Here is a 12,665-nt window from a genome sequence, read left to right as displayed (position 1 = left end):
ATGTGAGTCCTCTAGGACCAAACCACAAAATACTTCCTTCTATTCTCCAAGGATGGAAATTTTGGCTTTTTTTTTGGTTTGGCCACGAAACAACTCCCTGTGGCTGTATGTGACAGTGGCTAGAGTGACTAAGAGCACAAATCTCTCTTCAAGAATGCTTCTGCAATCAAAAGGTGTGCTGTAATTCCTTGTATGAACTGAGCATCGTTTGATACGTGTCCTTGTCTGAAGTGTTAAAGCTTAGACTGTATGTCATCACTTTTGTGTTTGTACTTTTCCATTGCTGAGACAGAGGAAAAGACTGATGCTAATCTGATGTTGAGGTTGTATGAGGTCTCTGTCTTGGCAATGGGAGCAAACTCCAGCTGGAGATGCAGAGGAACCAAGCAGAATAACAAAGGAGAAAAGCTGCACAGAAAGTTGGTGCAGCTCCCTTCTGCTCCCTGGGTCATGTCCAGGCAGCGGGTGGGTCATTGCTCGGCTTTCTGCTGATTTTAAAAGTACCAATGCCAAGTGAAATTTTGAGATTTCTTGGGTGATGTGGAAGAGAAGCCAAGCTTAGCCTGTAAGTCTTGCTTGTCTCAAAGCTGAACATGTGTCTTGGCTGTCCCTTCACATCAACTGTCTGTGTTGTCTTGGGATCACTGTCCACTGTTGGGATTCTCGTGGCAGGATTCCACACCGCCAGAATTGTTTCAGCTCGTGTTAGGGAGCGACCCTCCCCGTTTTCTCTGAATTAATTTTTGTGTATGCGATTGTAGGGCAATATTTTTGATCTGCTTTTTAGGAAAACGTCCCTTTTGTGTGTTTTATGTGCAGCATACAAGGAAGCCAGTAGATGGCAATAGCAGACCAGTGTAGTTTAGCCAACACAAATTTAACTCTAGGTACGAGGTACCCATGGTTTTAAACAGGAAACGTCCTTTAAATAATTCTAAATAAGATGAAAGAGGTATTGTTTTTACTAAAGGGAATAAATTATTAAATTCTGCAGTTGCAGGGGAGTCATCAAGAAAAATTTAAATTTACGGTTAGTTCCTAACTTCCCTTGAAGTGATTGGTGTCTGGAAATGTGTTGTACTGCTTTTTTTTTTTTTTTTTAATTTAGAATTAGAAACTGTCATCAGTATTGGAAATATATGCCACACTCTTATTGAAGCAAAAAGGCCTTATCCCTTCATCAGGCAAAAATCTGAAAATCTTTGCAACAGTTTTAAAGCAGTCAGAGTGTCTAGGTCAAGATTTTTTCCCCCAAAATTTCATTTAATTCAGCTAAATGATGTCTTCACACTGTCTGTTAGTGCAGCACAGAAGGGTTAGGGAAAAGAGCACATTTTCTTTGYTCCTATGCACATGATTTTGCTAATGGTAAAGTAAACTTGAAAGATCTGTATTCTTTAAGTAATATRACCAGCACAATTTCCTGGACACAATATTAAGTTCATTTCCATTTTGACTTTAATTGGTGCAATTTTAAACCAAATAGGTTTGTACTGTTATCTTTTTGAGCATGAGGTGTAAGTTGAAATGATAAACAATGTTATTCATGGCTCTGAGTAGTCCTACTCTCCAAGGTTAACACATTTTTAGAAATGAATTACCGTGATTGATGGGGTATCAAAACTTGATTCTTTTCATCTTTGCACATTCCATGATTACGAAGCAGTCTAATTTAAGCCTTGTGTAGTCTGTCTAGCCTGCTCCCTGTAATGGTTGCACTGCATTTAATTTTTTTWAAATTATTATTATTAAACTTCTCAGTTTAATTGCAAAAGATGATATTCTATTACTGGTATGTGCAACATAAAAGGGCACTACTGTCTTTGGAGGTAATGAGATATTTGTCAGACTTTTAAATGAAAGCATTCTGCATTAAGTAACCTATTGACAAACTCCATTTTAGGTTGAATAAACTAGCTTCCAATTTGGCAAGACCAAATCTAGAATTAGTATATTTCTATTTCTTTACCTTTTTTTTTCTTTTTCTTCTATGGTACTTAGCTTTAGGATATTAGATAAGAGCCTTCTGAAAATGAAAACAGTAAATATGCACTAAATAAGGAACAGCTTGCTCTGGAGTCTGAATTCTCTAGCCTAATGTTGATCCACTGAGTTGCCCATTTCTCTCTGCTCAGCTGGACCACGAGTTTACCATCAAGAGATCAGGGTCTTTGGACTACTACCAACAACCAGGAATGTATTGGATAAGGTATGAGATGGTGCAGCGCCAACAGTCAGTGTTTCCATGGCAACGTGCTGGCAGTCTCCATTAACCAGTTCCTTCAGTGGATAAACATGCTTTTTGATTTGTTATCCGGTCCATATGCTGCTTTATCAGTTTCGTTTTAATCTTGATTGAGATGCCACACCCACTCATTCCCTTTCTTCACCCATCCCTCACACCCACATTGCCAGCTTTCTCTCCATTGCACATGCTCACCGACCTCCCCTATAGTTAAAAGGACAGTGTATATAGAAAACCCACAGATATGCTGAAGTACGCACCCTCCCCCTCCCCACTGCTTGTTAAGGCATCTGCTTCCCCTGTGCTCCTGTTTCAAAACACACGGAGCGGCAACAGGCTCTCAGCATATATTTTCCTCTTTTTCCATGCAAGACGTGGAGCTATATACTGTCATTTTAAACCCACTAAACACAATCCTTACCTTAGATTGAACAATGCATTTGCATAACACGGGCATAGAAACTCTCCCAAGTTCACTGAAATATAATGCATTGTATGTGCTGGTAAGCTTGTGTTTCTAACAATGCATTCCTTCTCTTTTCTTTCTAAAACCTTTCTGATACCTATTTATTTTGATTTGATTTTTTTTTTTTAATATTGCATGAGTCTCTTGAATATATTTTTCTTCATCGTGTAACCGTGCCAGGGTTGTTGTTAGCTGGCTGAACCTGTATGATTAAATGGGGCTCTGGGTGGGATGGGCTTGTTTTGGAGTGGGGACAAGGAGGGTTCCAGGTCTGATAGTCCACAAGAGGCCCACATACCCCCTCAATAAATGCAGAACCCTGGAATTTTAATCAGGTGGTTACTTGCTGTCTTTTTTCCTATTACTCACAAGACCTACATTTTGATAGCTGGAGAAATTTTTATAAGTTTACTGTGAGACCTGTGTTTTCTAACACTGCCTTTAAAAACTTGTCTTGTGAGGGATTTGTAAAAACTCAGCAAATTAACCACTTTAGCAAAACAGCAGAGATGGTCACTGCAAGTGCTTCCAGTAAAGTAAAACTCCCACCCTGGATCATTTCACCAAGTGCATGGATCGGGCTACAGCACGCTTTCCATAAAATGGAACAGTTCCCTGAGCACACACTGAGGCTGTATCAGTGTATCAGTTAYTGATATGGATGTTCTGGGGAAAGAAAAACAAAACAAACCYAAACTCAAAAAGAAGCCTCTTTTTCAGGCAAGAAGTAGAAAAGTCATTCCAATTCATGAGTTGAACGCTGGCTAGCAAAAAGTGAGAAAGGCTCTCACTCCAAATGCTGGAGTGTGCAGCAGTACCTGTTATTCTTCTAATTCCAGGCTATCACACCTGTGCTAGTGGCTACAAGTCTACCATGACCTGCCAGGGCACAGCAGGACCTGCTGACCTGTCTTGGCACTTGGCATCACGCTTTGAAGGTTGCAGCCCCAACAGCAACCCAGCATGTGTTCCTTGGTTTTGGGGCCTCAGTGYCCAGCTTTAGCTGACTGTAGGTTTGAAATTATTAGAGGATTTTTTCTTTTCTGCTGCAGAAGGAAAGACAGCATTTTCTGTCAAGCAGAACTTTGACAAAGAGTCAAAATTTAATGCCTGCCCTGTGAAAATGGTGGGGGACATTACATCCTCCTGGAGTTTAGTTGCTATCCATGGTCAGTTTACACTCCTTCTCTGATGTTCTACTTTTATTTTACATCCAACAAAAAAACAAAAAAAACAAACAAAAAAAAAAACCAAAAAACAAACAAACAAAAAAAAMCCAAAAACCAAACAAACAACAAAAGAAGTCTTTCCAATTGCTATACACAATGTTTGGATCTTTTCAAACCCTTGCTTCAGGGGGAGCAGATCACCAGAAACAGAAGCCTGTGAGCAAAGTGAACATCTCCTCAGATTGGCCTTGACTCAGTTTAATTGCATAGTCCAAGTTTTGAAGCAAACCATATGCATTTTGAAGAGGTAGGGGGGAAGGCTCAAGTTCTGCAACTTGATAAATAAATAAAGCTATAAAAAAAAAAAAAAGTCGTTTGACTGAAGCACTAGTAATGGCTGCCATCAGCATACAAAATGACACATCTCTGAATAATAGGCTGGAGCAGATGGGCGATAATCTCTCGTATTCATACATAAACTGCTGTTTTCCAGCTGGGGGCAGTAACAACAATGTTGATAATTAGGTTTTTTTAAACTGTGCACCTAGTGTGGAAAGGCAGATTGGGAGAGCAGGGCTCCTAGGCATGGATGCTTAATTAGGAAATCCTCTATGAGGAGGTACCAAGCATTGCCCAAGCATTGCCCTGTGTTTGGGCCTCTCTCATCTCCCAGAAACATACAGCTGTTGTGGTGACCAACATTTTAGTCTAAATAAAACCATTTCAGTGTAGCAAGTGTTTAGTTGTTAGTGGCACAGATGCAAAACATATGAAAAGGTTCATCAATTCASATCTATAAAACAAATAATTTATCACAGGCCCATGAAAATTAATCTGAATTCACAACTACAGCAAAAAATGAAACCATGTCCCAAGGAAAATGTAATGCTCCCTTTGTTCATGTTAAGCTACTTGTTTCTTCTGCACTCCTCTTTTGTTTTCCTCTATAGTTTCTAGAAGTCTTCTTTTTAAATGGCACTATTTCCTCCCTCAATAACAAGAAAACCTTGTCTTTACTCCACCTGAAAGACTTCTCTTTTCAAAGTCCTTCAAAATTCTAATTTTTCTGAGCATATTCTGCTTCCTCTTTTATTCCCTTTCCGAGGGATAATGCATGGAAAAGTGATAGGATTTTTTACGTACAGCAGTAGTTGTTGTAGCTGGCATCAGCACTAATGCCTGGAAAATCTTTCACAGTTCCTAGAATATGAGGATCAGGCAAAACACAGGAACCAAATCAGTAAAATCATTTGGACCCCAGACTAATACATGTTTTAAAATCAATACACCAAATGTTGTTGGAGCATCAGTCCTGCAATCAGAAGTGCAGTAAAGACCAAAGAAGCATCAGCAGGGGACAAGTCCTGGAGTTCCCAGTTAAAACCCTGAAGATTGAGCTGATTCAGAATATCAAAGGATCACCAGAGTGGTTGCATCTGACAGTGGTTGCATCTGACAGTGGTTGCATACATAACATATTAGTAGAAAATGTCAGTAGTTATAGCATTTTATATATTAGTGTAAATGATTAGGGTGTGTTATTTTCTATAAACCCAAGACACTCTAGGAAAGCTAAATGGACTTTATTTGTCCAGGAAGTGTATGGAAAAGTCATTAATGATCTATCTAAATAATGACAATAGAAAGGAGATGAGTTACATTGGATGTGTAACAGAATCATCAATCTGGTCAATTGAATTTATTGAATTCCTAAAATACTGGATTTTTAAAATACAGTTATCTCTGTCACAGTTAAAAATGTAGCCGAATAACTCATCTGAAAATGCATAGTTCCATCCTCAATGTTGGGTTCCTAGTTCACATTACCTTGCATCTGTTCAGTTACTTACACCTGTGGCTGTCCCAAGTGGATGCAATACAGTTTCAAGTCAAAAGTTACAGCCAGACATCTTGATTATGGGATAAGAAAGCTGGGAATCAGGCTTGCTATCTGTAAAGTTCCATTTATACTAACATAAAACCCTCTGTAAACTGAATATTAGTAAATATAGGCAGATATCTAAAACAATTTAAAATCTCTTCTCCCAATCTTTGAGTAAAAAAACACTACTGATTTAAAAACTATAAATAAAATTCACTGGTGCGAACAACTTGGCACTAACTCTTCCACATGTAATTGAAACCAGCTGAGGAATTGTGTCTCTAAAAAGGGGGAATGTCAGAGAGTAAACACAAACTTAAACACAGCTAGATGAATTTCACAGTTATATATATATAGAATACTTGTCTTYGTATTCACTCACCAATACAGTACAAAGCATATATCAAATTGATTTGGTTTTCTTTTTTACTTTCATTTTAGCTAAATTTCATGCCGAAATTACATGGTATGCTAAAGCATTGGCCTTTTATATTTGGAGGTCTGGGTTCATAACCACTCGATTAATTTGTCCCTTTGATGTGGTCATTTGCACGTCTCCAAATCACTGTGTAACTTGACTGAGTTACACTTTGTGCCTGAGGAACTAAAAATACCATGAGTGTCTCGCTCCTGGACTGATATGTATTGCCAAGTTTGAAGTACTCTCAAAAAAAGTGTTTTGATTCATGAATCAATCACACACATATATATATATATATATATATAAAAATATATATAGTGTATATATATATAAATATATATATATATATATTACCTGAGAAACCCATGGAAAAGAAATAAAAAAAGATAAGACTGAAGGGCTGCCTGGCTTATGCCACAAGCAATGTTTCATGATCATTTTTACAGCAAGAAAACCTGTCACTGTATAGAGGTCACTATCCAGAGGTTTAAGGAAATAAGATAAACTTATCTAGGTGTGAACATTCAAATTTTTGCATAAAACTGTGGATAGAAAAGAATGTACTGGAAGAAAAATACCTGTGTTTCAATACATATATTCATCTCATTCCACAAGCTAAACAAAGCTTCACTAAAGTTGCTAACAAATTGCAAGTATGTTCCTGCAGAATAACAGCGAGCAAAGGGAAAGGTTTCTTGGATTAATGTGTGAACAGCTGCATCCCCAGTTTAGTCTCCTGGCTGGTATGAATAATGTATGGACTAAGAGGCAAAATGCTCATTAATGTTCTTTTATTAATGAAACTAATATATATCTATATTTGGTRCCCAGCAGTAAATTAAGACAAGTGAAGACAATAACAGTCACTGCTCGCTTTCATAAAATGCAATTACTTCAATCCAGTAATTACTGACCTGACAGAAAATATCAGCCCACAACTGAAATAAGGTGCTTCCCATTGCAAATCCAACCTGTATATTAAAGCAGTTGTAGTTTTTGAAAATCTGTTCATAAACACACAGTGCCATGTTTTCCAAGATAAAAAAAAAGAATTTTCATGGCTCAGGAGTCCTGTAACTTCAAGTAGCAGAAATCAGGATGAAGTCAGTCTTTAAGGAAAAATCCTGACTGCACCTTAATATGTCAATGACAAAAAAAAAGATTTTCAAATAATAGTAATCCTGTGTTTCTACAAACTAAATGCATTTCCAAAAATGTCTTGCTAACCATTTGGTACTGGATGTCAGGATTACTAAATGTTGATGCAAAATACATTACTGCTTAATGAAGTACTTCAGACCCATCAGCACCAAACTATTAGAGGTAATCCATTTATCTGCTCCTGGATAAGAAGCTCTACATTTTCACATATGGATTTCAGGAGGACAGCTTAAATCTTAGATAAGAATGCTCTCTTTACATTTTGGTTGCCATTGCTCTTATATAGTGCTCAAAGTTCTCAGTCTCTAGCCTAGAGCCGGGAAAAATAAAATGTCAAAATGTGATAATGAAAATCTGGGATTTGTAGCCCTGTGAAGCGTAGGTRCACTTCAGATCCTCTATTTCAGTTCCTGAAAGAGGAACTTGAAGTAGAAAATGCCCTGAAAATCCATAATGGACTGGTTCATGCATGGGCAAACCACCCAGATAAATAGCAGGTGAAACAATATATCTGTTAAAAGAAAGCAATGTGTATAAGACCTTTTTTTCACAAAAACATAAATAATAATGAAGAAGTTGATTTTTGGAATATGTCCACATGCACAAGGAAGTGCAGTAGGGGAAAATGACGTTTACAGAACACATGGAGTCAATACTCAAATGTATCTATCATACCATCTTCTCTGCATTCCAAAAGATGGATCTATCATATTTTGAAATGCTTTTGAGGTAAAAAGGAACGGCAACATCATTAAATGAAAAAAAAAAAAACATTTTTGAAAAGTGCAGAGCCACAATACCATCAGCAATGTATTACAGACTGGAAGTGTCAAGTGTCATTGGAACACTGGGCAAAATAAGCCTGTTCTTGCGAGTGCCATAGGGCCTGAGCAGCTGTGGCCACAAGTGCCTCRTTTTGTAGTTCTGACATGGTAAACACTAAACAGTGGAATATGACCTGAGAATTTTTGCTTTCACAGATAAATACTGACTTCTTTGACTCTCTGGGACTTTGTACCTCTTCATTCAATAAGCTTATTGGGTGAGAAAGACTCTGGATGTCTCTCAGCCCAGGAGAGTAACCACAATAATGCTCTGGAGTCTAGAAGCATATCTTTACAAAGACTGATTAGATCAAATCCAGGGCAAACACTGCATAAAAATGTAAAGAAAAACAGTCACAAAATATCTCAGGAAGTTTCTGAAGGATCAGAAAGCCAGAAATATTTGGTTCTGCAAACTGCAACAGCATAAGGTGCTAGATTATGTGAGACTGTTGGGGGCTTTTTGCATTACATCTTTTATTATTGCGGCAAGGAATGCTTTTATGTATATTTAAACAAACAGATTTAAAGAAAATCTCTAAAGCTTGTACAACAATCATAGAAAGATAATGTCTTGGGGTTTATTTTTAAAGGCATTTTTAAAAAGATGTCCTGGTACCTAGTTTTCTTTGTTCTTTATAAAAAGCAATATCCTAGGAAAAAATTTTAAAAAATTTCTTATACATGCTCTTGTTTGTAAGTTTTCTAAATTYTAAAACGTTCAGATTTCACATATACATTTGCTATTCTCATGTAGCGAGTTTTAAAAATAAATTCTGAATTTAATACAAGTATTTTTATTTATTCGACCAGAAATGTTGAATTCTCCCCTTCTCAGGGGACAATATCTATTACCACAGGATGATGTGATGTGATTTAGACTTTAAATAAATAAATTTCCTGTAAGCATAAAAAAATACCCTTTAAATGAAAATCTGTATTTTATAGAGTGGTAATATATGCCATTCTTTTCAATTTTCACACAAAATTACATACTGTAAGCAGTACATTCACTGTGTGTAAAAGATTTAGGTATTCTTCTGTTTCACATTAAAAATAATCAAAAACTGAATTGGTTCAAGGCTAAGAAGCATAGAAGGCATTGAAAATAGTAATTACAGCTCTTAACCAAAAGATAGCAGTAAACAAAGACATTTTCGGCAGATGAAAACTATTGGATTTTGCAGCAATTATTATTTAAAATATAGGGATATATAGGAATATATGAAGTAGATAATTTTGCCCTTTTAAAGTAGTGCTGTATAGGTTCTAGACACAAAAATAATAGTTCAGCAATATAGCCTAACTAAATCCATTTGCTATACTAGTTCTGTACTCCTGTCCATCTTTCTGTCTCTGTTGCAACATTATTGAATGCTAGTTGCATTATTTGAAAGCATGGATTGCTATAATGCTATTCTGTACCAGTATGATGGATTTAATTTTCATTTTAGTCTCAAAAATTTGTTGGCTATAAATACATCTCTGCTCTCCTATGCAGCTCACACTGTAACTGGTAAATTTCCTCGAKAAATCAGTCATGCATATCTTAAGAGAATACAATAAATCCTTTGAAGCAGAATAACCTTTGGGCTGCATTCCTTTCAATAGACCTTTTCATTATAGGGACAAATTTTACAAGCCTTATGAGTGAAACCTATTCAGTTCTCAAAGTTATCTTTGCTTCCAGTGCCATGATCAGATATTTAGTTGCATTTTCTAGGTCATCTTACTGGTCACCTGCCTTTTCCCGTTTTGCTTTTTCCAAAACAGTCATGGGTTGTGATATAAGAGGGCAGCCCTGCTTCAGAAGCAGCTAACTACATGTCAAAGTGCTCTTGCTGAATCAAGGCCATCCTGTTGAACTTGCAATTTTACAGTGACTTCAGGGACTGCAGTCTAACATCCCATAATCAAGAACACAGCAAAACCCAGTCCTGTGCTTGAAATTAATAGTCAGACTAGAGCTACCCTTACTTGGGTTGCAAGTCTCACCTCGTAAATGCACCAGAAAAGCAGAAGAAAGAATGTGGCTAGAAGTTACAGCCATCTTATTAAGGATTGCATTCTCAATAATGTCAGAATGATCAAAAAATAACACACATCGAGTAAATATTGTTCTTTCCCATTCCTGGATACCTTGGCCAGACAAAGATAAAATTAGCAGATTATTGAATTCAGTAGACCTTGGTTAACAGGAAGAGACAGTGTGGTCAGGCTAAATAGGTCTTTACGTCACAGCTTTTCAGCGTTCTCCCTAAGAACATCCATGAGTGGCATGACGTGTCAAGGAGCTGGGCTAGCTCCCCTCGGTGTTTGTTTTTCTCTCTTGTCTGACAACTTCATCACGATCCATCTTTGTTAGCTGATTGCACTGACTTGAACATGGGTGAGTGTGTATCAGCCTTCATTAGGTCAAATCAAAGACAAGTGTACATCTCTGCCTTGCCTGTAGAAACAGATTTATACTTGAAGTATGGGGGGAAGGTCACTTGGTATTTGGCTTGAAATTTGAATCTGTTAAAGGATGAAATTAATAACATCCAGAAGTAGAACATATGGCATCCATATATATGGCACTGTATCTGCTTGATGATGTCATGCTACCTCTTATTGTTTGGGAAATGCACTATTTAAAGCGTTTAGCTGTGTTGTGGGCTCAACCTTTCAGACCTGACTGAGACAGAGCAGATTTAATTTTATCTGAACATTTATTATCCCTGGTATTTGCAGGCCACATAAAACCTCATGGTTTTCATTACCTCTGCATTTCACACACAGCCTAATTTCATTTATTCTCATTTTATGCCCCTGCCAGACCACCGCTCTTGATAAGGAGAGGCAGGTTTTCCGACGAAGACGCAACCAGGATGTGAAGGGACGTTATAAGGCTCAGCAAGCTCCACCCGAACTCAACTCCGAATCAGAAGACTATTCACCAAGTTCATCTGAGACTGTTCGCTCACCTAACTCACCCTTTTAATAAAACACTTTTTCTCAAAAGTCTTGGCTTTAACCCTTTGAGACCCTGAAACTGCTTCAGGCCTGTGTGGAGTGATTACAGCTGATCTATCCAGCAGTAAACACTGAGAGGGTGGAACACAAAAGGGTRGTCACAGAATCTTTGTAAGAATAATTTCCTAATTGATTGAAATACTTGTTCTCTGTTTAGATTGCAACTTGCTGCTAATATGATCCTCAAAGGGTTAAGGCTATTTTGCTTTTTTATTTAAAGATAGAAGCAGTGAATGTTTTCATCAGTGGAGCTAGGAAATGCAGTATGTAATTTTAGCACATGTTAACCCTCTGAGTAAATGATCACGTTAAATCTTGATGCCCATATTAGGGTTTTATTCTGGCTTTTTTGCTTTTATATGCATATATCTTTTATAGTATCCTGAAGTTCCTTGCCTGTTCCTGGCCAAAAAAAAATATATCAAATGTACAATTGCTTAGGAATTATAAATATAGGCTTAAAATGAAAATAAAATTAAACAAATGGTGTCTTCTACAGCAGCTCATTCCAAATCTGCACTGTACTTCAACATACAGAGTGACTGTTATTGGAGGATACAATGCAGGGCTAAATGGGAAACTCAGTTTAGGATATCCTCATGGTTTACAGAAGATGACATGATGATGGCCACAAAAAGGTTGCTTCCATATAGTTTGCTGCTAAAGAAAAAGTCGAGTCCTGGATAATTGCTTGAGGACACATTCTGTCATGTAATAGTATGAAATTATCTAGTTGAGGTTCCTTTGTATCACATTCAGGAATACACAGGCATCCTCTGGGCATAACCTGGTTATTTGGGCAGAGCCATTTAGAAAGATTAACGCTGACGAGCATCACGATTTAAATAGCTAGAGTACTTCTAAATCTGGGAAAACACATATAATTTAATTTATCTGTAAATCCTAAATTGAACTAGCAAAAGTTTTGTCTTTAGAATGGAGAAACTAAAAATGATTCACCAGTTCTATCTGTAATATTTAGTAAAACGAGCATTTACACAGAGTATATATATATATATTACTGGTTTTGTTAAAACCTCAAGACAGCATTATTATTTGACCATTATCATAAAGTTGACTTCCACAGAAATATTACAGTGTGTAGACTTTTGCTTCAGATGGGATAATTTGATAAAAAAATACAAAATGGCTCAGAATTTCACTTGAATGAAAGAAGCAACTTTCAAAATCGTGTTCTAAAATAAAAAAAAATTGTGAAATTTATAGTTCTCTTATTGCTCATATAAAATGGAAGTTTTCTTTTCTAAAGTTTTCTCACAGTGTTTTTTAAAGTCACATGTGGTTTTCTCTCTCTCTCTCTCTCTCTCTCTCTCTATCTCTATCTCTATCTCTTTCTCTTGGACCCTCCCCCACCTTGCACTTTTTCTCTTTCTTTCTTTCTTTCTTTCTTTCTTTCTTTCTTTCTTTCTTTCTTTCTTTCTTTCTTTCTTTCTTTCTTTCTTTCTTTCTTTCTTTCTTTCT

At 36.9% G+C, this 12,665-nt stretch overlaps 1 protein-coding gene across 3 annotated transcripts in view; it reads left to right on the top strand.

The window, feature by feature from the left end:
* Positions 1 to 12,658, top strand: part of DCLK1 (doublecortin like kinase 1) — a 242,762-nt gene extending 230,104 nt beyond the window's left edge. For 2 of the 3 annotated variants that reach the window (XM_057377978.1, XM_057377980.1), the window contains one exon: positions 10,987 to 12,658. In XM_057377978.1, the coding sequence (XP_057233961.1) occupies positions 10,987 to 11,151 (165 nt within the window). In that variant the 3' untranslated portion in view covers positions 11,152 to 12,658. Of the gene's footprint in view, positions 1 to 2,135; positions 2,210 to 10,986 lie in introns of all 3 variants that reach the window. The other variant, XM_057377979.1, reaches the window with a different exon arrangement.
* The last annotated feature ends 7 nt before the right edge of the window (positions 12,659 to 12,665 follow it).

The sequence above is a fragment of the Malurus melanocephalus genome, unplaced genomic scaffold, assembly GCF_030028575.1.
Source record: "Malurus melanocephalus ecotype Western Australia unplaced genomic scaffold, MMel_1.1 scaffold_336, whole genome shotgun sequence".
Lineage (NCBI taxonomy): Eukaryota > Metazoa > Chordata > Aves > Passeriformes > Maluridae > Malurus > Malurus melanocephalus.
Note: the sequence above shows the minus strand (reverse complement) of the source record. Positions and strands in the feature narration are given on the sequence as shown.